The 27,144-nt window shown below is 44.7% G+C and overlaps 1 protein-coding gene and 3 long non-coding RNA genes across 6 annotated transcripts; 2 read left to right on the top strand and 2 right to left on the bottom strand.

Annotated features, from left to right (window-relative positions):
* Nucleotides 1–2,786: 2,786 nt before the first annotated feature.
* Nucleotides 2,787–4,016, bottom strand: LOC115246662 (uncharacterized). The gene is made up of 2 exons (XR_003885756.1): nucleotides 3,446–4,016; nucleotides 2,787–3,374 (listed from the first exon to the last, which is right to left on the bottom strand). It is a non-coding gene; the product is annotated as an uncharacterized lncRNA (long non-coding RNA).
* LOC105419882 (perilipin-2-like) lies at nucleotides 3,997–6,135 on the top strand. Of its 3 annotated transcripts, none has more exons than XM_011621621.2 (2): nucleotides 3,997–4,458; nucleotides 5,194–6,135. In XM_011621621.2, the coding sequence occupies exon 2, from the start codon at nucleotides 5,197–5,199 to the stop codon at nucleotides 5,575–5,577; it is 381 nt and encodes a 126-aa protein (XP_011619923.1). In that variant the 5' UTR covers nucleotides 3,997–4,458; nucleotides 5,194–5,196; the 3' UTR covers nucleotides 5,578–6,135. The 3 variants fall into 3 exon arrangements, with proteins under 3 accessions (XP_011619923.1, XP_011619922.1, XP_011619924.1); XM_011621620.2 differs by having other exon boundaries at nucleotides 5,174–6,135; XM_011621622.2 differs by having other exon boundaries at nucleotides 5,163–6,135.
* A 6,813-nt stretch (nucleotides 6,136–12,948) lies between these two features.
* On the top strand, nucleotides 12,949–15,219 carry LOC105418838 (uncharacterized). Its single transcript, XR_003885753.1, has 3 exons — nucleotides 12,949–13,140; nucleotides 13,207–13,290; nucleotides 13,360–15,219. It is a non-coding gene; the product is annotated as an uncharacterized lncRNA (long non-coding RNA).
* LOC115246661 (uncharacterized) lies at nucleotides 14,697–25,837 on the bottom strand. Its single transcript, XR_003885755.1, has 6 exons — nucleotides 25,680–25,837; nucleotides 24,594–24,732; nucleotides 24,231–24,311; nucleotides 23,765–23,967; nucleotides 14,907–15,104; nucleotides 14,697–14,830 (listed from the first exon to the last, which is right to left on the bottom strand). It is a non-coding gene; the product is annotated as an uncharacterized lncRNA (long non-coding RNA).
* Nucleotides 25,838–27,144: the final 1,307 nt, after the last annotated feature.

The raw sequence follows: 27,144 nt of genomic DNA, 5'->3' as shown, positions 1-27,144 counted from the left end.
ATTGTAATTCTTTATTATCAGGGTGTCCAAACAACTCTTTAAGAAGCCTCCAGTTGATCCAAAATGCTGCAGCCAGAGTTCTGACAGGTATTGACAAAAGAGATCACATAACTCCTGTACTGGCGTCGCTTCATTGGCTGCCCGTTAAATTTAGAATAACTTTTAAAACCCTTATTTTGACCTACAGGGTCCTCAGAGGCCTAGCTCCATCCTACCTGGAGGAGCTAGTGATACCTTATCAGCCCAATAGCCCGCTCCGCTCTCAGAATGCTGGTCTACTTGTGGTTCCCAGAGTTTCGAGGAGTAGAATGGGGGGCCGAGCATTTAGCTACCAGGCCCCCCTGCTATGGAACCAGCTCCCTGTCCAGGTACGGAAGGCTGACTCCATCGCTACTTTTAAGATCAGACTTAAAACCTACCTCTTTGAAAAAGCTTATTATCACTAATTCTGTAGTTGCAGTTACTATCATAGACAGACAAATTAGGTTAACATCTTAGTTATGCTGCTATAGGCCTCCAGAAACCCAACCCAAGTCAAGTCAAGTCAAGTCAAGTCCTCTCCTCTAGCCAGCCCTACATGAGCCTGGTCCGTTTTTCCTGGTCCGTTGCTTGTTTGGGGTTAGGCCCTGGGATTGTGTAAAGCGTCTAGAAACAATTTTGATTGTAACAGACGCTATATAAATAAAGATTGATTGATTGATTAGCGTAATGCTAAAATAGCATTGAGAATCCCATTAACCTGCTAACCAGTTAGCACGGCTTGCATTCTTCAGTTAGCACACTAAACGCAGTTCCAAAAATCCACCATAGGTGAGTTATCAATTTTTAAAAAAGCAAGCAATACTTACAGACATGTATTTTTTTCGGGATCCAACAGAACAAAGGTGAACGATGAAGAGAAAACACAGCTTGCCACAGGTCTTTCTTCGCGCTTTTCTTCCTTTGCTACAGGAAAACTACGGTAAGTCTACTTGGCCAAAAGAACGGTGCCATCAACCTAATGCAACTCTTAAAGGAGCGGCACGACGGAGTAACAAAACTATTCGAGAAACCAAACGAAATCGAATGAGGGTCTCAAATACACTCTTGGGCAGGCCTATTCAATTAATTTGGACTTGGGGCCGCTTCATGAATCTGAGGCAAATTAAAGACGCCACTCCGTAGCCAATCTCTGCCGATATTTTCACTGTTAATAGTTAGCTGCGCTTTATCTTTCATATAATAAGAATATAATGTTCGGGATCTGAGGATTGGAGTTAAATGAATTAAGGTTGGGCTTTTATTGCATTTGAATTTCACCATGTGACTCAAATCATCACTAAACACAGGAGCAATTTCAAATTTTAGTCACAAATACAACAAATATTCATGAATTTCCGGAAAAGAAAATGGATCATTTAAAATGAAGCAATTCAAAAAAGAAAAACTGATTAGGCCATTGCCACCCATCAGCTGCCAAACAATCGGAACAGGCAGAGTCCCTGTGGGGTCATCCTTATTTCTTCGTCGTCGTACTCGTCATCCATGGTGTATTCACGCAGTCGACGCTGGCAGTTGCGAGGACGACGGCGGGCGGGTTTTTTCTGGCTAGAGGGCCAGAAACCCAACCCAAGTCAAGTCCTCTAGCCAGCCCTACATGAGCCTGGTCCGTTTTTCCTTGCCACTGTTGCTTGTTTGGGGTTAGGCCCTGGGATTGTGTAAAGCGCCTAGAAACAATTTTGATTGTAACAGATGCTATATAAAGATTGATTTGATCAGTAAGTACAGCTGATCGTGAACTCATTTCAGATTTTAGTCACAAATACAACAAATATTCATGAATTTCCGGAAAAGAAAATGGATCATTTAAAATGAAGCAATTCAAAAAAGAAAAACTGATTAGGCCATTGCCACCCATCAGCTGCCAAACAATCGGAACAGGCAGAGTCCCTGTGGGGTCATCCTTATTTCTTCGTCATCGTACTCGTCATCCATGGTGTATTCACGCAGTCGACGCTGGCAGTTGCGAGGACGACGGCGGGCGGGTTTTTTCTGGCTAGAGGGCCAGAAACCCAACCCAAGTCAAGTCCTCTAGCCAGCCCTACATGAGCCTGGTCCGTTTTTCCTTGCCACTGTTGCTTGTTTGGGGTTAGGCCCTGGGATTGTGTAAAGCGCCTAGAAACAATTTTGATTGTAACAGATGCTATATAAAGATTGATTTGATCAGTAAGTACAGCTGATCGTGAACTCATTTAAGTTAAGTTTAAGGCTGTTAAAGGTGCATTTAAGTTAAGAACAATTGGTTTATATGTTTTCTGTTTGGTAAACAATGCTCGCTGGTTGATGCTAATGCTAGCGGGCTACAGTAGCTAGTAGTACGGCAGATTTAACTGCTTGCTAAGCCTGATTCACATTGTTTCTGGTGTTTATGTGAAAACTATTATTGCTGTTTACTGTGTTTATGCTGTTACTTACCTGATATGTAACCTGGAAAGAGGGAAAAAAGAAAGTGTAACCAGTGCTGTTGCATATACAGTATTTCATTTGATTTAATTGTAACATTCTCTGTATTTATTGTGTTGCAGTTTTACAACAAGACAAACAAAGAAACGTAAGGTCTCACAAGATTTCAGTAAACTCTCAACCTGGAATCAAGTCTACGAGGTCTTTTGTTGTTCGCTATCTGTCTACAATACACCTGACGTGTTATCCAGGACAGAATAGTAACAATGTTGATGTGATGTAGATAAAATTCACCGGTTAGCTTTGGTGACGCAGCCTGTGAATGAACGTTTCAAAACAAGATGTTTAAACAAGTATTTTGCTTTAATGTTGGATATTTAATGAAGAGGTTTTCCCTTCAGCTGTCACAGCTGCGGCCAATCCCGCCTATGAGTCCAAGTTCGCCACCTGTGACGAATCAGGACCATAACGAGCCCCCTTCTTAGTTCCCGGAATTCCGCTGCCTCCCTGCCAGATCGTCGTTTGTGGTTCTGATGACTTTCCAGCGTTTTCCTGCCTGCCTGGTTCTGACTATTCTATCCTGCCGGCTCCCCGGTGAATCCTGTCTGTTGTCTGTTCGTGACAATACCCACTGCAGTGGGCAGAGGGGGCAGTGCATTGTGGGATATGTAGTCCCTCTAATGACCATCCAAACCACCTGGGACTCAAAGGAAGTTTAACGACGGCGGCGGCAGCAGTGGTGACGGAGATGCGAGCAGCCGAGGCCGCCACGGTGCAGTGCAGATCTCCGGTAGAGGCCACCGACCTGGAACGACGACCTGCTCAGGACGACACGACCCCGGCCCCAGAAACCACACCCGAGTCTGGGTTTGGCGTGCGCCGCGGTCTTGGGCGTGCTGCTCTGCCTCCTCTTGGTTGTGGCCGACAAACTTCTGCACGAGTAGCAGATTCACGTCAGCATTTTCAGATCAAAGATGGTGATCAAAGATGGCCGCCGCCTCACCTGAGGTTTCTAGTGCCGCTACTGGTGGCCAGCGTTTTAGCCGCTCTTCCTGCCCGCTCAGGTTAAACAAAACCATTTTACACAGTTCACCCCAGAAACCCCCAAAATAGCCGAGGTCACCTTGGAGGTCTTGGCCGACGACCTCTGGGGGAGGGTGGAGGACGAGGATGTGGAAGCATGCGCGTCACCTCTTTTACTGGGAACCCCCCGGAGGGACGGCGGCACCAGCACGGACTCGCTCTGCACAAACACAAACCTGTTACACAAAAGCCGCCATAAGGGGGCGCTCAGGCTCCAGACTGGGCAAAAGTTCCTCCTCTTCAGAAACAAGGATGAGTGTAGTCAGAGGAGAGGAGAGGAGAGGAGAGAATACTGAGGAACGTGAGGAACGTCAGGTCCCCGATCCGGGTGTTCAGCAGGGGCAGTCTGCTCCGGTTCAGCTGCTCCTTGCGCTGGCTCCTTCCTGCGTCCCCCGGCTTTTCGAGCGGCATCTTTCCATCACGTCTCACTTCGCGCGTCCCGAATCGCTTATAAAGCACCTGCGAACGTGAAGCTCCCTCGGGTGGGCACCCGAGGGAGCTTCCGGCGGAAGCTTACTGTTAGCGCACTGTGATAACTCAATAAATTATTAAAATGACAGCTACGTCGGTCGTTAAAAGTAACAATGTTGATGTGACATAGATAAAATCCACAGGTTAGCTTTGGTGACGCAGCCGGTGAATGAACGTATCAAAACAAGATGTTTAAACAAGTATTTTGCTTTAATGTTGGATATTTAATGAAGCGCCTTTCCCTTCAGCTGTCACAGCTGCGGCCAATCCCGCCCGTGAGTTCAAGTTCGCCACCTGTGACGAATCAGGACCATAACGAGCCCCCTTCTTAGTTCCCGGAGTTCCGCTGCAGGGGCCAGATCGTCGTTTGTGGTTCTGATGACTTTCCAGCGTTTTCCTGTCTGCCTGGTTCCCCGGTGAATCCTGTCTGTTCCTGACAGTATGTGTGGATGAAAAATACAGGTCAGTTACACGTTGGTGAGGTTTGTCAAACCTGTGTGGAAGGTTGACACTAACCAACCGCCTGAACTTGTCGTGATTTTACCATTTACCAAGAGATCGAAAGCAGCATTACAGCCGTCATAAAGGTTTTCTTGCCTCAATAATATTGCATTTTTAAGGAAAATTTTGAACAGTTTTGAAAGACATTTATGTTTTAGCTACTGCAATCATCTTTACATGAAGGACATTTTGCAATGTGACGGTGGTAAAAAGACAAATGATACCTTGGCTAAATGTGTTTAAAATTTACTGTACACTACAAAATTACACAGCAAATTCTTGTAAAACTGTTCATCGTTGCCTGAATTACGAAACACAGCATTACCACAAGCGCAATAGAGATCTGTGTGCTCTGAACATAACTACGTTAAACCTTGTGTGTAAACTACGAAAAGGACTTGTGACAATACACATCTATACAGCATCTTACAATTATATCCAGTATTTGCAGACCGTTGCTAATTCATTGGCTAACCACGATTCACATGTTTATTTTTACGTCAAAAAACATGGACATAAGTAAAAGTAGTTGAAAATTATTCATGTAAGACAATATGCTTACCTGGGCAGATCTTGGAAAAACTAGACATTTTCGCACTGCTGCCAATATATTAACATTTTGACCCTTAACGTGAGTGGCGGTTCTTTGATTTATTTTTCCTGAGGATCCCAACAGAACTGCTGTCATCCCCTCAGGTGATGGAGTCCCTGGCCCGCTCCCTGACCCAGCAGCTCCAGACCACCTGCCTGGTCCTGGTCTCCAGCCTGCAGGGCCTCCCCACCCACCTCCAGCAGGAGGTGCTGTCCCTCAGCCACTCCGCCTTGCACGCCTACCTGAGCAGGGCAAAGCAGCTGAGCGAGCTGCCCAATGGTGTGCCGAGCGTCAGCCGGGTCCATCTGGAGCAGGTCAGGGAGTCCCTGGACTACATGGTCAACAACACACTGCTCATCTGGCTGGTGGGGCCCTTTCATCCCCACATGGTGGCCGTGGAGACCCCAGCCGTGAGCCCCCAGGACCGGCCTGTGGCCCCACCCCCTCCAGAGGTGTGTGAGAAGGCGGAGCCTCCTCAGGAAGCCTGATCCGGCCACATGGTTCCTGCCCTCATCTTCACGTGTCAGAGGAAATAAATCATTCCAGGAAAACAAGTTCTTTAATTGATTAACTTTATTGCCAACTGGAAAGTTCGATTTCTGCAACGCTTGATGGATCGGGCGAGTCTTCATCGCTGGCAGCGGCGCCTCAGCAAATACTTCAGCAGACTCTGAGGAGCAACGTTCACGCTCGTCTGTCACTTTAGCTTCAACGTAGCATCAATGTCAAGATGCTTACCTCTAGCTTCTGGATCTGACGCCAGGCGATGTCGTCCAGCAGGTCCAGGTTGACCTCGCCCTTGGTCTCCTCTGGGAAAAAGTGATGGTCTGAAGAAGACTGACCTTTCAGAGCAGCTGTCAACTAAAGAGTTGACAGCTGCTCTGAAAGGTGGCTTTAGCGCCACCCGGCAGTGCCGAGACGCGCTGCAAGTATCACACATTTTCCCCAAAGCTAACACATTAGCATCCATGAAGGGGACCAGTGGCTCTGCATTGGGACAGTGATTAGCATGCTAACATTAGCTAATTAAATCTTGTGCAAATATCGATCATTTCTAACCGGATCGGCACCTCAAACGTCCAAACAAAATCAAACTAAGAACCCACTGCAGTGGGCAGAGGGGGCAGTGCATTGTGGGATATGCAGTCCCTGTAATGACCATCCAAACCACCTGGGACTCAAAGGAAGGTTAACGACAGCGGCGGCAGTACCTGTCCCTGCGCCGTGGTGATGGAAATGCGAGCAGCCGAGGCCGCCACGGTGCAGTGCAGATCTCCAGCAGAGGCCACCGACCTGGAACGAGATCAACCAATCAGGGGCGCCCAGGACGACGCGACCCCGGCCCCAGAAACAACACCTGAGTTTGGGTTTGGCGTGCGCCGCGGTCTTGGGCTCGCTGCTCTGACTCCTCCTGGCTGTGGCCGACAAACTTCTGCACGAGTAGCAGATTCACGTCAGCATTTTCAGATCAAAGATGGCCGCCACCTCCTGAGGTTTCCAGTGCTGCTACTGGTGGCCAGCGTTTTAGCTGCTCTTCCTGCCTGCTCAGGTTAAACAAAACCATTTTACACAGTTCACCCCTGAAATAGCCGAGGTCACCTTGGAGGTCTTGGCCGACGACCTCTGGGGGAGGGTGGAGGATGTGGAAGCGTGCGCGTTACCTCTTTTACGGGGACCCTGTTACACCTAGACCCTGTTACACGGGGACCCTGTTACACAAAAGCCGCCATAAGGGGGCGCTCAGGCTCCAGACTGGGCAAAAGTTCCTCCTCCAGAAACAAGGATGAGTGTAGTCAGAGGAGAGTAGAGAATACTGAGGAACGTGAGGAACCCACCGCTGGTCAGGTCCCCGATCCGGGTGTTCAGCAGGGGCAGTCTACTCCGGTTCAGCTGCTCCTTGCGCTGGCTCCTTTCTGCGTCCCCCGCCTTTTCGAGCGGCATCTTTCCGTCACGTCTCACTTCGCGCGTCAATCCCGCCCGTGAGTTCAAGTTCGCCACCTGTGACGAATCAGGACCATAACGAGCCCCCTTCTTAGTTCCCGGAGTTCCGCTGCCTCCCTGCCAGATCGTCGTTTGTGGTTCTGATGACTTTCCAGCGTTTTCCTGTCTGCCTGGTTCCCCGGTGAATCCTGTCTGTTCCTGACAGTATGTGTGGATGAAAAATACAGGTCAGTTACACGTTGGTGAGGTTTGTCAAACCTGTGTGGAAGGTTGACACTAACCAACCGCCTGAACTTGTCGTGATTTCACCATTTACCAAGAGATCGAAAGCAGCATTACAGCCGTCATAAAGGTTTTCTTGCCTCAATAATATTGCATTTTTAAGGAAAATTTTGAACAGTTTTAAAAGACATTTATGTTTTACATAAAGACATTTCATTTTCCTAAAATATAAATAAAACAGCAGACAAACTACACTGTAAAAACTGGGATTGGGATTTATTAACAATCAAAAAAATAACAATGTATACATAATAAAAAAGACTGCCGTTGTGAATCAAAATGAGCTAAATTGAACAAATTTAAATTGATTGAAATTTACTAAATTGTTTGAAGAAAATCGGCTAAAAACCACTGCGTACATTTTAATAATTTATAGGAAAGGCCAAATATGCAAAAAATTGATCAATTCTACTAGCTGGGAGGTTTTTGGTTTTAATCACTTTTTTTTTTTTTTTTTTTACACTTAAGCCCAGTGCATGTTGGGTCGCTTCCCGCCACATGGAGGTTATTCCCCATCTGCAACAGATTTCACACATTGCTGTTTTCCCAAAGGTAAGAACAGTTTAATTGCTGGTATTTTACAAACAATTTATAACCAAATTTCTGTAGTAGTGGAACATTAATTCGCATCACTTCCACATAGATTCTAGTTAAGTTTCCAAACAAGTTAACTTCACTGTGTTGCAATTTGAAATTATATTAGCATTAAAATATAAAAGTAATGCGATTATTTTAACATCAGTTCCTAGAGTATAATGTTATACTAAGTGTAACAGCCTAGGATATCAGCTAATCTACGTCTTCTAGTTAGACTTCGACTTGGGTTTCCATCTTGGCATGCTAGCTAGCAGGTAGCCGAACGCACAGGCACGTGGACACTCATAAGAGACTCTAACCAAAACTAACACTCAACGCTTCTGCTCTCACAGGTTAGTCTACACTTGCACAATTTCGGGTTCTTAAGTGAACTTAAGTATAGTTTTCAGCTTTCACAATGTTAATATTTCATTTCGGGAGAGCAACTAGCGAAGTTTTTTATTTTTTTTTAAATAAATTGCAGTATTTGTCTCTCCTTAAATTTTCATCAGCAGTCTACCATTGTGTTTTGTGCACTGGCTTCCAGCTGGTGCTGCGCCCGTCGCGCGACAGTTTAACCTCTCCGTTACCGTAACGGACAGTGACGTCACAGACGTAGCTTCTCGGGTAACTCGATTACTTTTTTTAACAATGATGTGCTAAGCGCATAGAGTAAAACAAGACAGATGTGTGCCATGTTCAGTTTTTCTTTTGCCAATTGTGTGTTTGGTACATTTTCTAAGTATCTAACTGTTTGTTTCTTCTATGTGCCCTTTTATGTGTATAATATAGGTTTATACAGTTGAAATCAAGCTAATATGAATTTCATTTCAGGTGCATGAAAATCTTCAACTGCAGTTCATTAATAGGTATGTAGTACTCTTATATACAGTACAGAATATGCTGTGATACCAGATTTCACATACAGTGCATGCTGTGTAAATGTTTGTGGTCCATGTGGTTGTTGAAAAGCATATTTACAGATTGTCAGTTTGTCCAACCTGAATGAATTGAAAGTTGAAAAATGAAAATATAGAAATACCGAGTGAATATTTCTCATAGATATACAATAAGCTTTCATGATATGATTCTTGGTGAGTTTTGTCATGCTGACAATAATTGTCATTTTTAGAAATAATGTAACATTGATGAACAGTCTTTATATGCCAGACAAAAACCATGTTAAAATAAAAAAAAATAAAAATTGTACATAAACACCAAAAAGTAAAATCCCATAGGCCAACCTGTTATGTGTAATGGTACATTATTCAATTAGACCTGTCGGATCAGTGTCCACGGTGTTGTAGCCAATAATCTCGGTGCACATTCGATCAGCGGACTAGTTGAAAGTTTCACAGGGCCGTACATCTGTAGATTTTGTCTTGGACATTCCTCACAGTGCCAGAAACATGAAGTGCGGACTGGAGCATTTCCACCTCGGACAAAGGAGCACAGTTTACATGTGCAAACTGTAAAGGAAAATCCTATTAACACATTGCTTTGGAGTAAAGCAATGTGTTATCTGTCCGTTGACAGAAACTAAATCATTTTCACTTTGTTTCTGGGTACCCTCCAGATGTACTCATGACCTTTTTTGAAGGAATGGTCCCAAGGGAACTAGCATTGTGTTAAGATTTTCTCCAAGAAGTACTTTAATTTGACTGTACTCAACGAGTTAATCACACATTTAGCCCTCGTTGAGAGCCAATAGCCCTCAAGAAAACCCATAAAACTACAGTAGTCGCAAAACTATAGGTGAAAATTGGGCCTTGATACGGTTGTTGCCACTTATTGTTGATTCGTGGGTACCTGAGGGTGATCCTGCTTGGCAAGTTCTTATGACATTAAAAGTCATAGTTGAACTGGTGGTTGCCCCAATTACTTCTGGTAGCACACTACAGTTTCTTCAATACGTTATCCACTGTATATTTGGTCATATCTGTGAGCTCCTGTATGTGATGCTACAGAAACTTTGTCTATTCACATTCTTGTCAGGCTTGCAGAGATGGAGGCAAAGCTCAGGGTAATTGTTGATGACCAAATTGAGAAATTGGTCCTTCATCAGGAATCCCACCTACAGTGGAAGAGCTGCAGATTGTTGTGACAGAGACCTTTGGAATTTCTTATGTCTTCAGTATTTGGACTCTGAATTTGGAGATTACTTGACTCTTCATGAAAGTGACAAAATTAAACACAAGGACACCATAAAGGTTGTTCATACTAATCCAGTTATTCTTAACTTGATTCCAGTTGATGAAAGTTTGGATAGTTCCTTTGGTCACCAGTCGACTGACTGTGAGTCTGCATCTTATGCAGAGTCAGTTGGATCAAATATCCTTGTCTCAAGGAACCTGGCTCTTTCTCAGGTTACTATGGCTGGCAACAAAGCATCAAGTACAAAATGGCAAATTACGGTGTTCCTGAAGTGATGTGTAATTCACTGAAACGCAAGAGCCATGTGGACCAAAAGTCTGCCAAGAATGTAAAAAAAGCCTCGAAAGGCAGAGGTTAACTACCTCCCTCCTTACCCAGCAGGAGAGAATGAAGAAACTCAAGAACAGGAAAGGATTCAGTTGCTTACTGAAGTAAGGAAAAAAGCCAACAACAAATTGATAAAAGAAAAAATGACAAACATTTGTGCACAGAAGACATGAGATCATCAACCTTTCACCCAGCGTAGAGGACATCAAAGCCAGATGGCCTGCTCTGTTTGAGACGCCTCGCGTGAGTTACAAGTGCACTCTAATTAGAAATCTTTCTATTGCGGAGGCCTGCACTGTGGTTTTGAATATTTAGTTCTTGGATAGAATACAGCTGCATTACTGTTAACTGCCACCAAACCATATTTTTCAAGATCCAACTCCAGAGTTCTTTAATTTGTTTCAAAATTATATAATGGTAGCCAAAACATTATATTAACATGACGTGCTGTCAGATGGACAGTAAACACAAAGGCAAAAAAAAAAGATCAACATGATTATCAGAACTGGGTTGCTTCCTTCTTTTAAAGATGTTAAGGGTAAAACTATGTACACTTGTAAAATCGAAAGCTTTAGGGCTGTTTTCATCAATTGCCTTTCAGATCCAGGATGAATTTCCCAGGATCACAATGGTGCACCTTGAGTCAAAGTTCATGTCCAAGCTGGATGAGTACACTTCTGGGCTCATGAAACTTTTCCATTCCAAGGGTGGAATCATGGGATTGAAGTTGCAGGCTATGACTGACTGACCTTTATTGATCCCTTTAGGGGGTGTCCATCAGGGAAATTAGCATCTCCAAAAAAACGTACAGCACTGTACAAAATTACCCACCACCATTAAACCTATTAAAGATAATAAAAATAGAATAAATTAAAAATGTAAATAAATGAATAGATGGCTGAATGAATGGATGTCAGTTATTCCAGTCCTTCTGTTGGCCCTCCTCCCCCATTGAACAGTCTGATGGCTCGGGGGCGGGGGGGGAATGAATGAGTTCCCAGTCTGTTTGTCCTGAACTTGGGGAGGTGCAGCCTCTGGCTGATCAGGCTTCTCTGGCTGTGGGTGACAGTGTGCAGAGGGTGGCGGACATTGTCCATGATGCGCCGCAGTTTGTCAATAGTTCTCCTCTCTGCCACTGTCGCCAGAGGTTTCAGATTCACATTTGTAATTTTCAGGTTTTATTGAAATTGTTGAATTATCCCTCCAGTGTATTTTCTGTTACCGGTAACTTTGAACATCTGACCTGTTTAGCACCAGCTATTACTCATCTCCCTGTGGTTTCTCCTAAAAGGAGTAGGTCAACATTTTAGATATTTTTTTTTTATTGGCATTCCCTGTAAGGGTTCAACTTTGAGAATGAAAATAAAACTCTTATATAAAGCTGCATAACTAAGTAGCATCACTAACTGGAAATGGGGGTAATCGGCTTAAAGTATTGGAGCTGTTATGTACCCAGCACTTAGAGGTACCATGTTCAAGGACACAAGAAAGTTGTAAAGATAGGAAGAGAAGGAATCGTGAGGTCAGATTGACATGAATCTTGTGTGCACCAAATAAAAGAGGTGAGCGAGCAGCAGATGAGCAGAGTTGAGAGGAAGCTTGAACTGCTGCTCAACTCTCCCTTGCAAGGAACTCCTGTTTTGCGTGGTTGATCTGAGTCTAGTGAACGAACAGCGCAGGTGATCAAAACTTCACCCTCACACTTTCCAAGAGCTTGCTTCATGCTTGTTGGACTGATTTATGCAGTGAACCTTGCCTATCCCAAGGAGCTTAGGTATACGTTTGAAGTCTTCCAGAAAGTCTTTCTTGAGCTGGATTGTTCAAAGCTGTCCCCAAAAGTGAACAGCCTCAAGAATAAGCTACTAGCTTAAGGAAATGCACCTTTGCAGACTGAATGAGACTTGTTAAGTCACTGTCAGAACAGTCGGATGGTTGCTTTATAGGCATTGTTAAATACGTAAGTTTCAGTGCTGCAGGTGGAGCTTATATACTTTATATATAAGGACTTTATATTGTTACAGGCAGCTGTTCTTGTACCATGTGATTACAGTGTCCAATGTTCCAGGTTTTTCACTGAGGAATTTATAATTGCACAAATGAATAATGGGATCGCTCATGTGACTTTAATTTTAGCAAGCAGTGAAGATGTAAAAAATGGTTATGGACACAGTTTTGAAATAAATGTTTACCTGCTGTTTTATGCTTGGTGATCTGTTAACCAACTGGGTTAGTAGCACGACTGCATGATATTGAGTGAATAATACGTAAAGAAAATATGGCAACAAAGTGACATTCAGTATTACTGAATGGATTTTAAGTCCTGTGATTGCAACTCGAAGTTGAATTTAGTTAGATGCATAACAATAGCGGTGTAAATGTGTTGCGTTTAGGAACAATTTGCTGAAATATATATAAGTAGATATAATTTATTTTGAGTGGATCTCAATTATTTCTGTCCAGATATTTAATACTTTCAATTTTGCTGAGATAACTGATGAATATAAGTCAGTTTCAGCCAAATCAGTAAATGTTAATCAGCTTTCCCCAGATATTTAGTAAATCTTAATTACTTTTATTCAGATAATTGGTAAACATAAATCAATTTTCCTTGTGAAAGTGATTTGTATTTGCTTAATATTTCCTGGGTATATAACTCATCTTTTTGGCTACTATTAATAAATCTACATTTTAACTGAGCCGTGTCCAAGATCCTGGAGGCCCGGCGGTGAGGCCGCGGGTTGATGACGGAGCTGCAGTCCCCCACGGACCTGGTCAGTCCTTGCACCTTCACGCTTCTTCAGTCACAGTTTCTAACCCAAGAATCCCGTTTGGTCCAGATCCAGTAGGGCAGGAAGAACATCCAGCTGAGCTCTCTGTGGAGGTCCGGGAGTCCAACCCCAGAGACAGGTCACGACGCCCAGGTAAGGATCAGCCACGCCCCTTTCTGAGGCGCTCTGAGGATCCCAACAGAACTGCTGTCGTCCCCTCAGGTGATGGAGTCCCTGGCCCGCTCCCTGACCCAGCAGCTCCAGACCACCTGCCTGGTCCTGGTCTCCAGCCTGCAGGGCCTCCCCACCCACCTCCAGCAGGAGGTGCTGTCCGTCAGCCACTCCGCCTCGCACGCCTACCTGAGCAGGGCTGAGCGAGCTGCCCAACGGTGTGCTGAGCGTCAGCCGGGTCCGTCTGGAGCGGGTCAGGGAGTCCCTGGATGAGGTCATGGAATACATGGTCAACAACACGCCGCTCATCTGGCTGGTGGGGCCCTTTCATCCCCACATGGTGGCCGTGGAGACCCTGGCCGTGAGCCCCCAGGACCGGCCTGTGGCCCCGCCCCCTCCAGGTGTGTGTGTGTGGCCTCCTCAGGAAGCCTCCTGATCAGGCCACATGGTTCCTGCCCTCATCTTCACGTGTCAAAGAAAATAAATCATTCCAGGAAAAGGAGTCCTTTAATTAAATATTAACTTTATTAGCATTTCTATTAACTGTATTTAAAAAAAAAAAAAAAAAAAAAAAAAATCATTTCTGCAACGCTGGACTATCAGGTGACTCTTCATCGCTGGCAGCGGCGCCTGGACACGTGCTCCACCAGACTCTGAGGAGCAACGTTCACACTCGTCTGTCGCTTTAGCTTCAACATAGCATCGATGTCAAGATGCGTACCTTAACTTCTGGACCTGACGCCAGGCTACGTCGTCCAGCAGGTCCAGGTTGACCTCGTCCTTGGTCTCCCCTGCGAAAGTGACAGAAGACGGAACCTTTAGTTGACAGCTGCTTTGACAGTGATTAGCATGCTAACATTAGCTCATTAAATCTTGTACAAATATCGATCATTTCTAACCAGATCTGCACCTTAAACATCCAAACAAAATCAAACTAAGAACCCACTGCAGTGGGCAGAGGGGGCAGTGCATTGTGGGATATGTAGTCCTTGTAATGACCATCCAAACCACCTGGGACTCAAAGGAAGGTTAACGACAGCGGCGGCAGTACCTGTCCCTGCGCCGTGGTGACGGAGATGCGAGTAGCCGAGGCCGCCACGGTGCCGTGCAGATCTCCAGTAGAGACCACCGACCTAGAACGAGATCAACCAATCAGGACGACGCGACCCCAGCCCCAGAAACCACACCTGAGTTTGGGTTTGGCTGTAACTCCTCTTGGTTGTTGTTGACAAACTTCTGCACGAGTCGCAGGTTCACGTCAGCATTTTCAAATCAAAGATGGCCTCCGCCTCACTTGAGGTTTCCAGTGCTGCTACTGGTGGCCAGCGTTTTAGCTGCTCTTCCTGCCTGCTCAGGTTAAACAAAACCATTTTACACAGTTCACCCCAGAAACCCCTAAAATAGCCGAGGTCACCTTGGAGGTCTTGGCCGACGACCTCTGGGGGAGGGTGGAGGATGTGGAAGCGTGCGCGTCACCTCTTTTACTGGGAACCCCCGGAGGGACGGTGGCACCAGCACAAACCTGTTACACAAAAGCCGCCATAATGGGGCGCTCAGGCTCCAGACCGGACCGACCTTCGGGGCGATGGACGCCTTACGCCTGGAGAAGAGTTCCTCCTCTTTGGAAACAAGGATGAGTGTAGTCAGAGGAGAGAACACTGAGGAACCCACCGCTGATCAGGTCCCCGAGTTCAGCAGGGACGGGGGCATCTTCATCATCTCCACCTTGAACGCCTTGTTTACAGTCACTAACATGTCCTCCATTTTGGCCTCCGGCTCGTTCATGTGCTCCTCAGCTGTGCGGGAACATTTGAGAACTGTGAGAATGGCGTCACGAGCGCGTGAAGGTGAGCTGCAGCCACTTACTAAAGATTCTACCATTCCTAACTTCTAAAGCAATTCTAACAGAAACATATGGTACAACACATGATAACAAGATAAACAGAATTCTCTTCAGCTGTCATTTTAATAATTTATTGAGTTAGCACAGTGCGCTAACAGCTGAACCGGAGCAGACTGGCCCTGTTCCTGCAGCAGGTGGAGAAAGAAGGTCCGAACCGTAATAAAGGTCAGGTGACCCTTCCTTGACATGATTGTTTAGATAGTTGTAATCATCAGGAGACACTCAGACGGGAAGTGTTAAACCCCCATCGTAAAACGTGACAGCATAGTTTACTGGTGTTGATAAGCTTATCTGCAGGAAGAATGTGAACTTTGAACTGGCCATTTGGGAAACAACGGAAAACAAGGACTGCGTCAGCATTCAATGGAACGGGAAGAAGATGAGGTCATCCAAGGAGGAGGACTGGATTGGACTGAATTAGCATCAATAATTTACATAAGTGTTTCTATAAAAGATTGGGTCAAGGAATAGTTAGGTTGTCAGACTTCATGCCCTGGCAATGGACTCTGTTATTGTAGGGTTATGAACTGGCCCGGAGCTCTGTAATATTTGTATCTTGTATTGGTTCTATTTGCTAAATACATTTTGAAATTGGTATTTTTCTTCTTGTAGTCTTCATTCAGTGAACACGCGGATTGGCAGTGACACACGAGAGGTACTGTGATCCAACAATTTGGTGACCCCGACATGAAGACATAGAAGTCATCTGAGGCAAAGAATTCAACAACGGTCACTTCAGAGGACAACTGACGACAAAGGGATCCCTAATAAAAAGGTAAGCAGATACCTGTTTATACAAAAGTTCTGCACATTGGCAATTTCCAAAATTTGTCGTCACTGTCAATTGAAGTGTCCTAGTTATAAATTCCAGATACAAATATAGAAAATATTGAAACAACTGCAGGAATTACGGTTCGAGTCCAGAAGGTAGACAGTTGAAAATACTGGAAAGTAGACGGTTGAAAGACACTGGAAATAGTACAGTGCTGTATTGCTGTATATACAGTACACTGTATATAAAAAGATTTGGGTTGGGACTCGGCGCGCAGTTGACGGGACGGACAGTCCCGATGCCTGAGTTTTCTGTTTTTGTGTGGGTTGGAAAAGTGCCAGAGTGAACGTGAATTAAAAGGCTCTTTGTCCTTGGGAATTAACCCCCAGAGTGGAGTTTGGTCTAGAAGCTTGTTTCACTGAGGCATTGAGTTGACCGTTGGAGTCATTCACATTCAATCTCACTTGGGAGCAGAGTTAAAGATGGAACTGGAGTGTGGTAAAGCATGTTGGGATCAGGGAGAATGTTCTCCCTATCCCCGGTCTGTGGAAGTGGACTCTTGATCAGGTTGTGAGAGGTATGAAAGAAGAGGACAGGGAGAGAGAGAATTGGATGCAATAAAAAAAGTTGTGGAAGGAAGCTCGGAAGCAAAATAAATACTTCCCTCCAGAGGTGAAGGTTAATTTAGCTGAAGCATTGTGTAAGTGGGAGTCAGAAATTCATACCATATTACAAGATCATCTAGATAATCCAAGATCAGGTTTTATAGCAGGAAAATCATGGAAAAACAGGGTAAGGAGTTAGAAGATAAGCGTCGAAGGATACATGTTGTGGCTGTGGCATGTGCAGCAGTGCACTATTGCAGATCTAGGGGGGGGGGGTCACACGAGTGCCCAACGTAGAGAAGCCTTCGTTAGAAGATCCAAACCAGACATTGACACTTAACACTACTCTTTATCCAGCATTGCCTACTACCTCTTCCCCACCCCTATATCAATTGCCAGTTTTGGCTACTAATAGTGGTCAGCTAGATGTGGACAGAGATGAAGAACTGCAGGAGTTACGTGAGACAGTGTGGGAACTTTGGAGACAGGTTAAAAGGATCAAACGGGGAGAGGAAGAGATTGAAGATAAGTTAGGAAAAAAATAATTTAGAAAGGAATGTCAGGTGGTTCGCCCTAAAATCTCCCAACAAACTACATTTAAAAAAACAGGACAGCCAAAAATCTGCATTAAACATCTTTAAAACACCTAGCAATCAAATACAATAAGTGAAAAGAGCTGATCCCTCAGGAGGATTTGCAAGGGCAGGGAGGAGAAGGCGAGACTGATTTATGGCAGTGATAAAGAGGAAAGTGAGAATAAGACATAACTTCAAAATTCCGGCTACATTTATTGGAGAATTGGAGCTTCAGGAGCCTGTTGAAGCTCAGACAGAATTATACGAAAAAGATCCGGGTTCAAGTATGGGAAATTATGAATTAGAATCATGGGAAGAGAGTGAGTGTGAGTATAGAGGTGTACCATTGACAGGGGCCATAAATAATGAGGAGAGGGGTCAAACAGGAATACACACGAGGAGTAAGGGGCCCGTTTTAGGAATGCCGCAGTTTCAGGCCCCTCTGATACAGAAAAGAGGAGGACAGGAACCGGTATATGTTCCATTTGCTATTACAGACATTAATTGTTTGGTGGATAAGATGCCCCCACCCGCAGAGGGAGGCGGCAAGTGGATGTCTACCCTTTTCAGTTTAACACAGAACATGCAGCTGGCAATGGGAGACTTTAGAGGAATTTTAGGGAGACAAGTGTCTTTCTGGGATTTGGATAAAGTTGAAGTAGCAGCAGGCATTAAAGCCAGACCTAATGCTGCACGTTTTGGGCCTTGTGCAACTAGGGTTGGGGAAGCTATGAGACAGATATTTCCAGTATCTCCAAGAGCAATGCACCGTAGAAATGCTCATGCAGATCTTCTGGTTAGAAGAGCCAAGAGTCAGACTGCAGGTGAGCGCTCAGAGCGTACGCTCCACATACTGTAGGTGACACGAAGAAGTGCACAAGCAGATGTGAAAAGGCTGGCTTTGACAGCTGTCAAACACATGTGATCCATGTCTTCCTCTGCCTGGCAATGTAGGAGGAGCAGTGCCACGCACAAGCAGAGACCAAGGATCAGGGCTGTCAGAGCCAAGCCGACGGCGGCGGTCAGCCAACTGAATATGCTGGTTCTAGCGAGCAAAGGGCCCACACAACAGGAAACGGCAGCTTGCGAGACCAGAAGTGTCTGAGCAGTGAGGCCCACAGCGGCCAGCCACCAGACTCTGGTGAGAAGAAATTAACCCATAATTCACATGTGAAAGCAATAGATTAGATGGTGATGATCATGAGGATGGTGTTTCTGAACAGGGGAACACACTGAAGAATTGTGGCAAACCGACGAAGACCAGCCGGTCTGGACTCTGAAATGTAAGTATCTGGCTTTGTTGTGAAATGAATGCGAGTCCCAGGAAGGGAGAAACTTCTAAACACTAACAGACTTTTATAATTGTGTTCTAGTGGAGCCCAAGCCTCCAAAGGTCAAAAAACCCGCCCGTCGTCGTCGCAACTGCCAGTGTCGACTGCGTGAATACACCATGGATGACGAGTACGACGACGAAGAAATAAGGATGACCCCACAGGGACTCTGCCTGTTCCGATTGTTTGGCAGCCGATGGGTGGCAATGGCCTAATCAGTTTTTCTTTTTTGAATTGCTTAATTTTAAATGATCCATTTTCTTTTCCTGAAATTCCTGAATATTTGTTGTATTCGTGACTAAAATCTAAAATCTTCATGTCTGTACATTGTGTGTGGTGCAGTTAAAATCTTGTCCATCCTGGTCTGTCTAAGTGAGGTTATAGTGAATGCTGCTGAGATGACCCGTGATACCACACTATGTGTTGTAAGAACTATCAGACCCATCACTAAATGTGCTGTTTTTTGTAAAAGTTTGGAATGGATATTGGGGAGCAGGAATTTTTCCTCTCCTTGTTCTCAGATTTCCCTGTGAATTGTGTCTTGCACATGTGTCAGACATATTCTACAAAATTTCTTTGAAGAATTAAATCCGTAGGCTGTATAGTGCTGCTGTATCTGTCCTACCATCCCTCCTGTTGAGACATGTGTTACACCATGGCTCAATATAGCAGCCCATTTATACAGATTTTTTTGGTAGGATAGGTTTTCCTGCTGGGCATACATAGATGTCTTCTTTTAAGGCTGCTCATTTTTCTTTGATGAGCCGTCTACAAACAATTTACTTTCAACTTACTGTCTCTCCACTTTGTTCCAAGCATATGTCTCTCAATGTCACAGCCCCATTCCCCCAGTTCCCTCCTGTCCCGGTAATTTTCCACTCCACCTGCCAGCCACTCCCACCCCGTCAGCTCAACGCCACTCACCTGCAAGCACAGCTGCAGCCAATTCCCAATCAGCTCTGCTTATAAGCCTCCCCTGCACTCTCAGTCTTTGCCAGATTGTTCTTCTGCTTTGATGCGAGACTTTCCAGCGTTATTTCCCTGCCAGATTACCTGTTACTGACCCTGCCTGTCTTTGTTCTGCCTGCCTCGCCTGTTCCCTGGTAAACTTAACTGCTTTCTGCCCCTGACCGCGACTTCTGCCTCAGCATTTCTGGTTCCTGCCCGCTCGCCTGGTCCTGACTTCGCTGCGGCTCACCCCCAGTCTGCTCAGCTACAGAGTCAGCCTCATCTCCTGTAAGCCCCGTTCTGTCACTCCTGCCCGCTGTAAACGGGACTGTACGGTTCCGAGGATTCACGTCCTCCCCCCTTGGTTCCGCACTCCGACTCTGCTCGACCCAATCCCCGAGCCTGAAACCCACTGACTTTGTGTGGGCCCTGGGCCTGAAGAATGGACTGTGCTTCCTTGTCTGCCTGAGTTCCTGTTTGCCCGTATGCTAATAAAGGTCATTACCACGGTCCAGTTTTCCAGAGTGCTTCTTTTGGGTCCCAATTGCACCCGTCACTCAACTTACTTTGTTCCAACTATTTATCAGACAGTTTATAATCTACCTTGTGTTTGTCATGTTTCTCTTGTCTATACTTAATGCCTCAATTTTCAGGTTTGTCTGCAACTCCAGAATATCTGTAGTGCAGAGTTTGCCTGGGAAAAATTGAATTCACCACCTTTCCTGACTTATTTTCCCTGAACCTTCTGCATATCCTTCCATAAACCTTTTATCCCCCTCAAGTTCGACATCCTTTTTCTTGACCAGCGGCATTTTGTACTATGTGGTCTCACAGAAAAGTTCTCTGTCAAAGGGAGGACACTAACACGGCCTTCTACTGTGCGCTATCTGCACAGCGGTGTTGGTTTTAAGGGATGAAACCCATCCTCTGTCCTCTGATCACCAGTACTTCGCTTTCTTATGAGCAAAATAATAAAATGCAGGACTAGCAGAGTTCTATCAACTCTTTCAATGGCTTAGTCCTCCATTCACACACAAACAATTTCCTATTTTCTTAACTTAATTACGGCTAAGTATAACCAGGTCTCACCTCCGAGGCAACAATTTGTTGCGAGTTTATCCACTTATCTAGATTAGCGAGTTTCTTTGGATTTTTGTTCGTCAATGAATTTCCAGTCCTTACACCGCAATTCATCTCTGGGCCTTAGTTTGCTGTTACTTTTCCCCATTTTTAGAGGATTAGGTTTTAACCTTTAACTCTACTTTTGTATCTGTTATGGTTATTTTTATTTTACGAGTTAACCTTATCAAATTTACAGTTTTGTTTTGGTTTTTTTTTTTAAATTTATTTTATTAAGAATTTTTGTCTAGTCTTGAACATAGGGTGACCTAAAACTGGGATGTTGATCTCATTGGGGTGATAATTAATCAACCGTTGTGGTACTTCACTTCAACTCTTTCGAGTGGAGAGTCAAATCAAATCAATCTTTATTTATATAGCGTCTTATACAATCAAGATTGTTTCAAGGCACTTTCCAGAATCCCAGACAAGCAACAGTGGCAAGGAAAAACTCCCATTTAACAGTAAGAAACCTTGAGCAGAACCAGGCTCATGTAGGAGGACCCTCCTGCTGATGGCCGGCTGGGTAGAGAGGGGGGAGGACAGGAGAGGAGAGGGGGAAGGAGAGGAGAAGGAGAGGAGAGGAGAGGAGAGGCACAGAGCACAGAAACACACACAAAAATACACTATACAATGGGTCAGCGGGGCTGGAGGTCATCGTGCAGCTCCGAAGGCGGCGATACCTGTAAATAAATAGAGGGGGGGGGGGAGAAGCAGAAAAACTACACAGGAATCATCATAACTAGTCTGCTTGATGAGGAGGAGGAAAGGAGAGGAGAGGAGAGGAAACCATGACCCAGTGGGGTGACAGAGGCCTGTTAGGTGATCATGTTTCCAGACCCCGACAGCCTTGGCCTATAGCAGCACAGCTAAGATGTGACCTAATGATTAGACGACCCCCTAAGTATGATAATTTGTCTATCTATGATAGTAACTGGAACTACAGAATTAACAACAATAAGCTTTTTCAAAGAGGTAGGTTTTAAGTCTGATCTTAAAAGTAGCGATGGAGTCAGCCTCCCGTACCTGGACAGGGAGCTGGTTCCATAGCAGGGGGGCCTGGTAGCTAAATGCTCGGCCCCCCATTCTACTCCGAGAAACTCTGGGAACCACAAGTAGACCAGCATTCTGAGAGCGGAGCGGTCTATTGGGCTGATAAGGTATCACTAGCTCCTCCAGGTAGGATGGAGCTAGGCCTCTGAGGACCTTGTAGGTCAAAAGAAGGGTTTTTAAAAATTATTCTAAATTTAACGGGCAGCCAATGAAGCGACACCATTACAGGAGTTATGTGATCTCTTTTGTCAATACCTGTCAGAACTCTGGCTGCAGCATTTTGGATCAACTGGAGGCTTCTTAAAGAGTTGTTTGGACACCCTGATAATAAAGAATTACAACAGTCCAGCCTAGAAGTACCAAAAGCATACCGTAATTAACTTTTCAGCATCATGCCGTGTTAGTTGGTTCAGGACCAAACACCATGACCTCAGTTTTTCCTGAGTTAAAGAGGAGGAAATTTGAAGACATCTGGGACTTTATGTCTTTAAGACAGGTCTGGAGCTTCACTAACTTCTCTGTCTCCTCTGGTTTCATGGATAAATTAAGCTGAGTGTCATCAGCATAACATTGAAAATTTATCCCATGCTGCCGAATAATGTTCCCTAAGGGAAGCATGTACAAGGTGAAGAGGATTGGTCTAAGTACAGAACCTTGAGGAACCCCATGGCTAACCCTACTGTATGAGGAGGGAACACCATGGACATGAGCAAACTGGTATCTATCAGATAAATATGATCTAAACCAGTCTAGTGCTGTCCCTTTAATTCCAATCATATGTTCCAGTCTCTGTAACAGGATGCTGTGATCAACTGTATCAAAAGCAGCACTGAGGTCCAGCAGAACCAGCATAGAGACCATTCCATGATCTGAAGCTCTAAGAAGATCTTTAGTAACTTTAAGAAGTGCTGTTTCTGTGCTGTGATGAGCTCTAAAGCCTGACTGAAACATCTCAAACAGGCTGTTCCTCTGCAGGTGCTCCAGTAACTGAGTCACCACCACCTTCTCAAGAACTTTAGAGATAAAAGGAAGGTTGGATATTGGCCTATAATTTGCTAATACGACAGGATCCAGTGATGGTTTTTTAAGCAACAGCTTAATCACTGCCACCTTGTAGGACCGGGGTACATAACCTGACACTAAAGAACCATTGATCTGGTCCAGGATAGAACTGCCTATCAATGGTAAAACATCCTTCAACAGGTGTGTTGGGATGGGATCTAAAAGACACGTGGTGGTCTTGGATTTCTGAATTAGCGATGACGCCTCAGAAAAATATATAGGGCTGAAGGAGCTTAAGGGCTCGTTGGAGACCCTGTATGTTCCCACAGTCGGCACATCTGGTGATGGTCCAGTTGTTGGGATGGCCTGGTTAGCTTTCTCTCTGAAAGCTAGAACTTTATCAGTGAAGAAGCTCATGAAGTCTTCACCACTCAGGGAAGAAGGGATACGTGGATCTAAAACACTGTGACTCTTAGTTAATTTGGCCACAGTGCTGAAAAGAAACCTGGGGTTGCTCTTATTTTCCTCAATCAAAGAAGAAAAATAAGCTGTTCTAGCCTTGCGAAGGGCCTTTTTGTAAACTAATAGACAGTCTTTCCAGGCTACATGGTAGCTGTCTATTTTACAAGAATGCCACTTCCTTTCCAGTCTTCGCACTTTCTGCTTGAGGGTCCTGATATGTGAATTATACCAGGGGGCACACCTCCTCTGATTTACTATTTTCTTTTTCAGGGGGGCAACAGAATCAAGCGTGATTCTCAGTGAGGTTGCTGTACCTTCAGCAATAGAGTCAACCTCTGCATCCACAAGGGCCTTATCACTTACTGTCCCACTGCTTTGGTATGATTGAAAATACCTCGTGGTATTTAACAATCCTTTCACACTCACAATCACTCTTTTATATGATTTGTTGTGACTCAATTTATTTTCCACGTGGCCAGGACTCCCTTGCCCTGCCTTGGTACTGCCCCTTACTACTCTTATTTACCTGCCATTGACTAGTATTCACAGGGTTTGTTTCTCATTGCGTCTTACAGAGGATTTTCTGGTTCCTCTCTCCCAAAACACTGCCTTAGTGTTTATCGCAATTTTACATTAAGTCCCCGACAATCATCACACACACACTTTTGAATTCAAAACATGCTCACCACTGATGCCTTTCCTCCTGAATTTCCATCAACCGTCAGGATCCAAGCAGGGAGTTGAAGCCTAGTCCTGGAAAGGGTATCTTGGGTCGCACCTAGGCGGCCTGCCGTGGCAACGGTCTTTCCTGAGGTTCAGCCTCACCCACTGGATCCTTCAGGTGTGTTGGAATCTGGCTCGAAGGACCAAGATGTTAGGTTCGAACGACCTAAAACATTAGAGAAACAAATGAGGCAAAGACAACAGTTTTGAATTTTACTTGCAGCAAGGAGGACGGAGAGATAGGAGGTCCCTCGTTACAGAGAATTCAAATGTGCCCAAAGGGAGGGGGAAACACAAGATAGCAGGTCCCATACAAAGCAAAGACTGTCAACCATAATGGTGAGATTATACGTAGGTCTTCACTGATTTGATTAGCTTAGCTCACACACAGCACAGTCTTCCATATCAGACAGATTAAAAGAAGAACACCTCCTGCGTCATGCTCTGCAGCTCTATCTCCAGTCATTGTTACTTCCTAATACTCCTTACAGCAGCTGCATTTCTGTCGTCCTTGAACAGAGGGGTACAAGTTCACACATCAAGCATCACGGACATTAAGCATTAACAAATAATAACAAACATTAGTTAATGAGAAACAATATAACAAGAATAAAGAATATAACAAGGTAAAAGCAAATAAGAGATAACTTTATTAAAATGATTCTAACACCCAATAAATGCAAATGTAAGGAATCCTCAAAATTAGGTGACTCCACTATAAGAAAAGCCAAATTCATGTTTTAATTCTAGTCTGATTGATTTAATACAAAGTTTAAAGCAGACTGGTTTTACCTCACAAGTCCAGCCGCCAGCACAGAAGAGGGTGGTGAGCAAAAAGAGGAAGGTCAGCTCTGACTGCAGCCAAATGGCAGCACGCAGAATTGTTTTCAGCGAACCCACTACTCGAATAGGACCATAGGACATTTCAATCCTGGGCAGAAAAGTTAGCATGAAAGACAAAGGAATAGTCAACAAAGTTCATCTGCTCAATATACTAACAAATTGTGCAACATTGACTGTCGAGCTGTGGACTGAATCAGTGAGGGTTTACCACAATGTGTCCCCTTTTACTGAGCTGCAGCCATCAACCATAGCAAAGCCCAAGCATGTCTTGGCTTGGTGCCCATCAGCAGAGGTGAGCTTATTGTGGTAGGTGTGTGGGTGTTTGTGTATGCACTGCAGCTTTAGTAAATCTGTGTTTGCAGAGGAATGTGAGAAAAATTACATAGAACTTTCAGAGCTGGGAGAAGGAGGTTTTGGAAGGGTGTGTTGTGGTTATAGAACAGATGATTTATTTCTAGTTAATGTTTTGAATTGAATCACACCAAACACACATATAATTGTCACTGCTCTCGTTGACACATGATTCTTTCCTGCAGGTGGCAATTAAGCACATCAATAAAGCCTTAATCAAATACCAGTCAGTGGTAAGACTATCTTTGATCCTACCATCAGCTGTTGAACTTAGTGTGGAGATTTTGCTTTTTGATTGATGACAAGCAGTAAACCACAGACGACAACGAAGACACGATGGTAGGGATTAAAGCATAAAGACTTTGTTCAGAGGCAAAACATTAAAGAATCACCAAAGCGATTTTGAAAGACATATATGAAGACATCAAAGCCAAGATGGATGAAAGAATCTTGGCATGAAAGACAAAGGTATCGTCAACAAATTTTCTCTGCTCAATATACTAACAAATTACGCAACAATGACTGTCGAGCTGTGGTACAAAGCAGAAATGGGCTTCTCTCCCAATAAATGCAAATGTGAGGAATCCTCAAAATTAGGTTACTGTACCATAAAAGAAGTCAAATCCATGTTTTTCATGCTGGTCTGATTCATTTCATACAAAGTTTAAAGCAGACTAGATTTACCTCACAATCAGAGAACAGCACCAGTCCAACCGCCAGCGCAGAAGAGGACGGTAGGGTGGTGAGCAAAAAGAGGAAGGTCAGCTCTGACTGCAGGCAAATGGCAGCACACAGAATGGTTTTCAGCCAACCCACTACTCGAGTAGGACCAAAGGACATGGCAAAACTTTGCAGAAAACTTGGCATGAAAGGGATGGTAATCCTTCCGGTAACGTATTGCGTCACTTCCTGTCTTCTCAATCATTCGTTGGTTGCACTGTGCACGGTGTGTTGGATTCACTTTACTTAAAATTGAATACTTGGGACATTTTATTCACCTGATAACAACAGTGAGAAAAACCCATATTAAACAAATACAGGGCTCCGCCGACTATTAGCATGGCCTCACCGTCTGTTTCACCCGGTGTCTTTGTCTGTTCAGCGTGTGAAATGTTTAGTTACTCCTCTGCCTCCTGGAATAGGTGCAGAAAGTGTAGTTTATTTAAGGCTATGGAGGCGAGACTTAGCGAGCTTGAGACGCGGTTCCGCAGCTTGGAGTTAGCTGGAGTTGCGTCAGGTAGCCAGGAGAAGCTAGCTGCTGCGGAGCCGCCTAGCGTAGCTTCAGCTAGCGGTCCCCCGGCAGCAGCCGGCTAGCCGCCCAAACCAAAGGCCCACGGTGCACCACCAACCGCTTCCCGTGGCTAACCGTTTTTCCCCACTTGGCGACACACCCGCCGAGAAACCGACCCTGGTAATTGGTGACTCTGTTTTGCGCTACGTAAAGCCGACTCCAGCGACCATAGTTAAGTGCATTCCGGGGGCAGAGCGGGCGACATAGAAGCAAATTTAAAGCGGTTGGTTGTTGGTTGGCAGGCACACCATGGTTGGTTGGTTGGTTGGTTGGCAGGCACACCATGGTCCAGTTAACCCATCTCTTCCAAAACAGGTCAGACATATGTTACAGATTGTCGTGGAAGATTTTGTCCAACAAGCACTCTGGGTACATTTTGAAATGAAATGTCACAAAACACTGTTCGGAAAATAAGTTTATATTGTGCAATAAGGAGACAGCAAAACTCCAGTACAGGTGTACATCAGAAAAGTGCCTCTGAAGGGAAAATTCAGACAGCATATATACCACATTGAGCCCTCCTAAAATGGTGACATTCCCAGCCTGATTGGGGAACTTTTCCTGTCTGGCTGCCAAACATGTAGTGTCCATTTTCAGATGCTCCTGTAAACTGAAATTGGTACTGGAAGTTGGAGAATTTCCTTATCAACATGTTTCCGCCTTCTATGTACATAGATATCTGAGGATTGGAGCACTCTAGGTGCTAATGTTGGTGAGATCTCTAACAATAGCAGGTTGTTTGGCATCAATGCTTCCAGGTCATTTGGATCCATGGAAGCTTTGACTATTGGTCTGCTACTTATTATGGCTTCAATTTCACAAAATACTGTGCAAAGGCTTTGCTCTTCCAAGTTTTTA

Source organism: Takifugu rubripes, chromosome 18 (assembly GCF_901000725.2).
Source record: "Takifugu rubripes chromosome 18, fTakRub1.2, whole genome shotgun sequence".
NCBI classification, from domain to species: Eukaryota; Metazoa; Chordata; class Actinopteri; order Tetraodontiformes; family Tetraodontidae; genus Takifugu; species Takifugu rubripes.
Note: the sequence above shows the minus strand (reverse complement) of the source record. Positions and strands in the feature narration are given on the sequence as shown.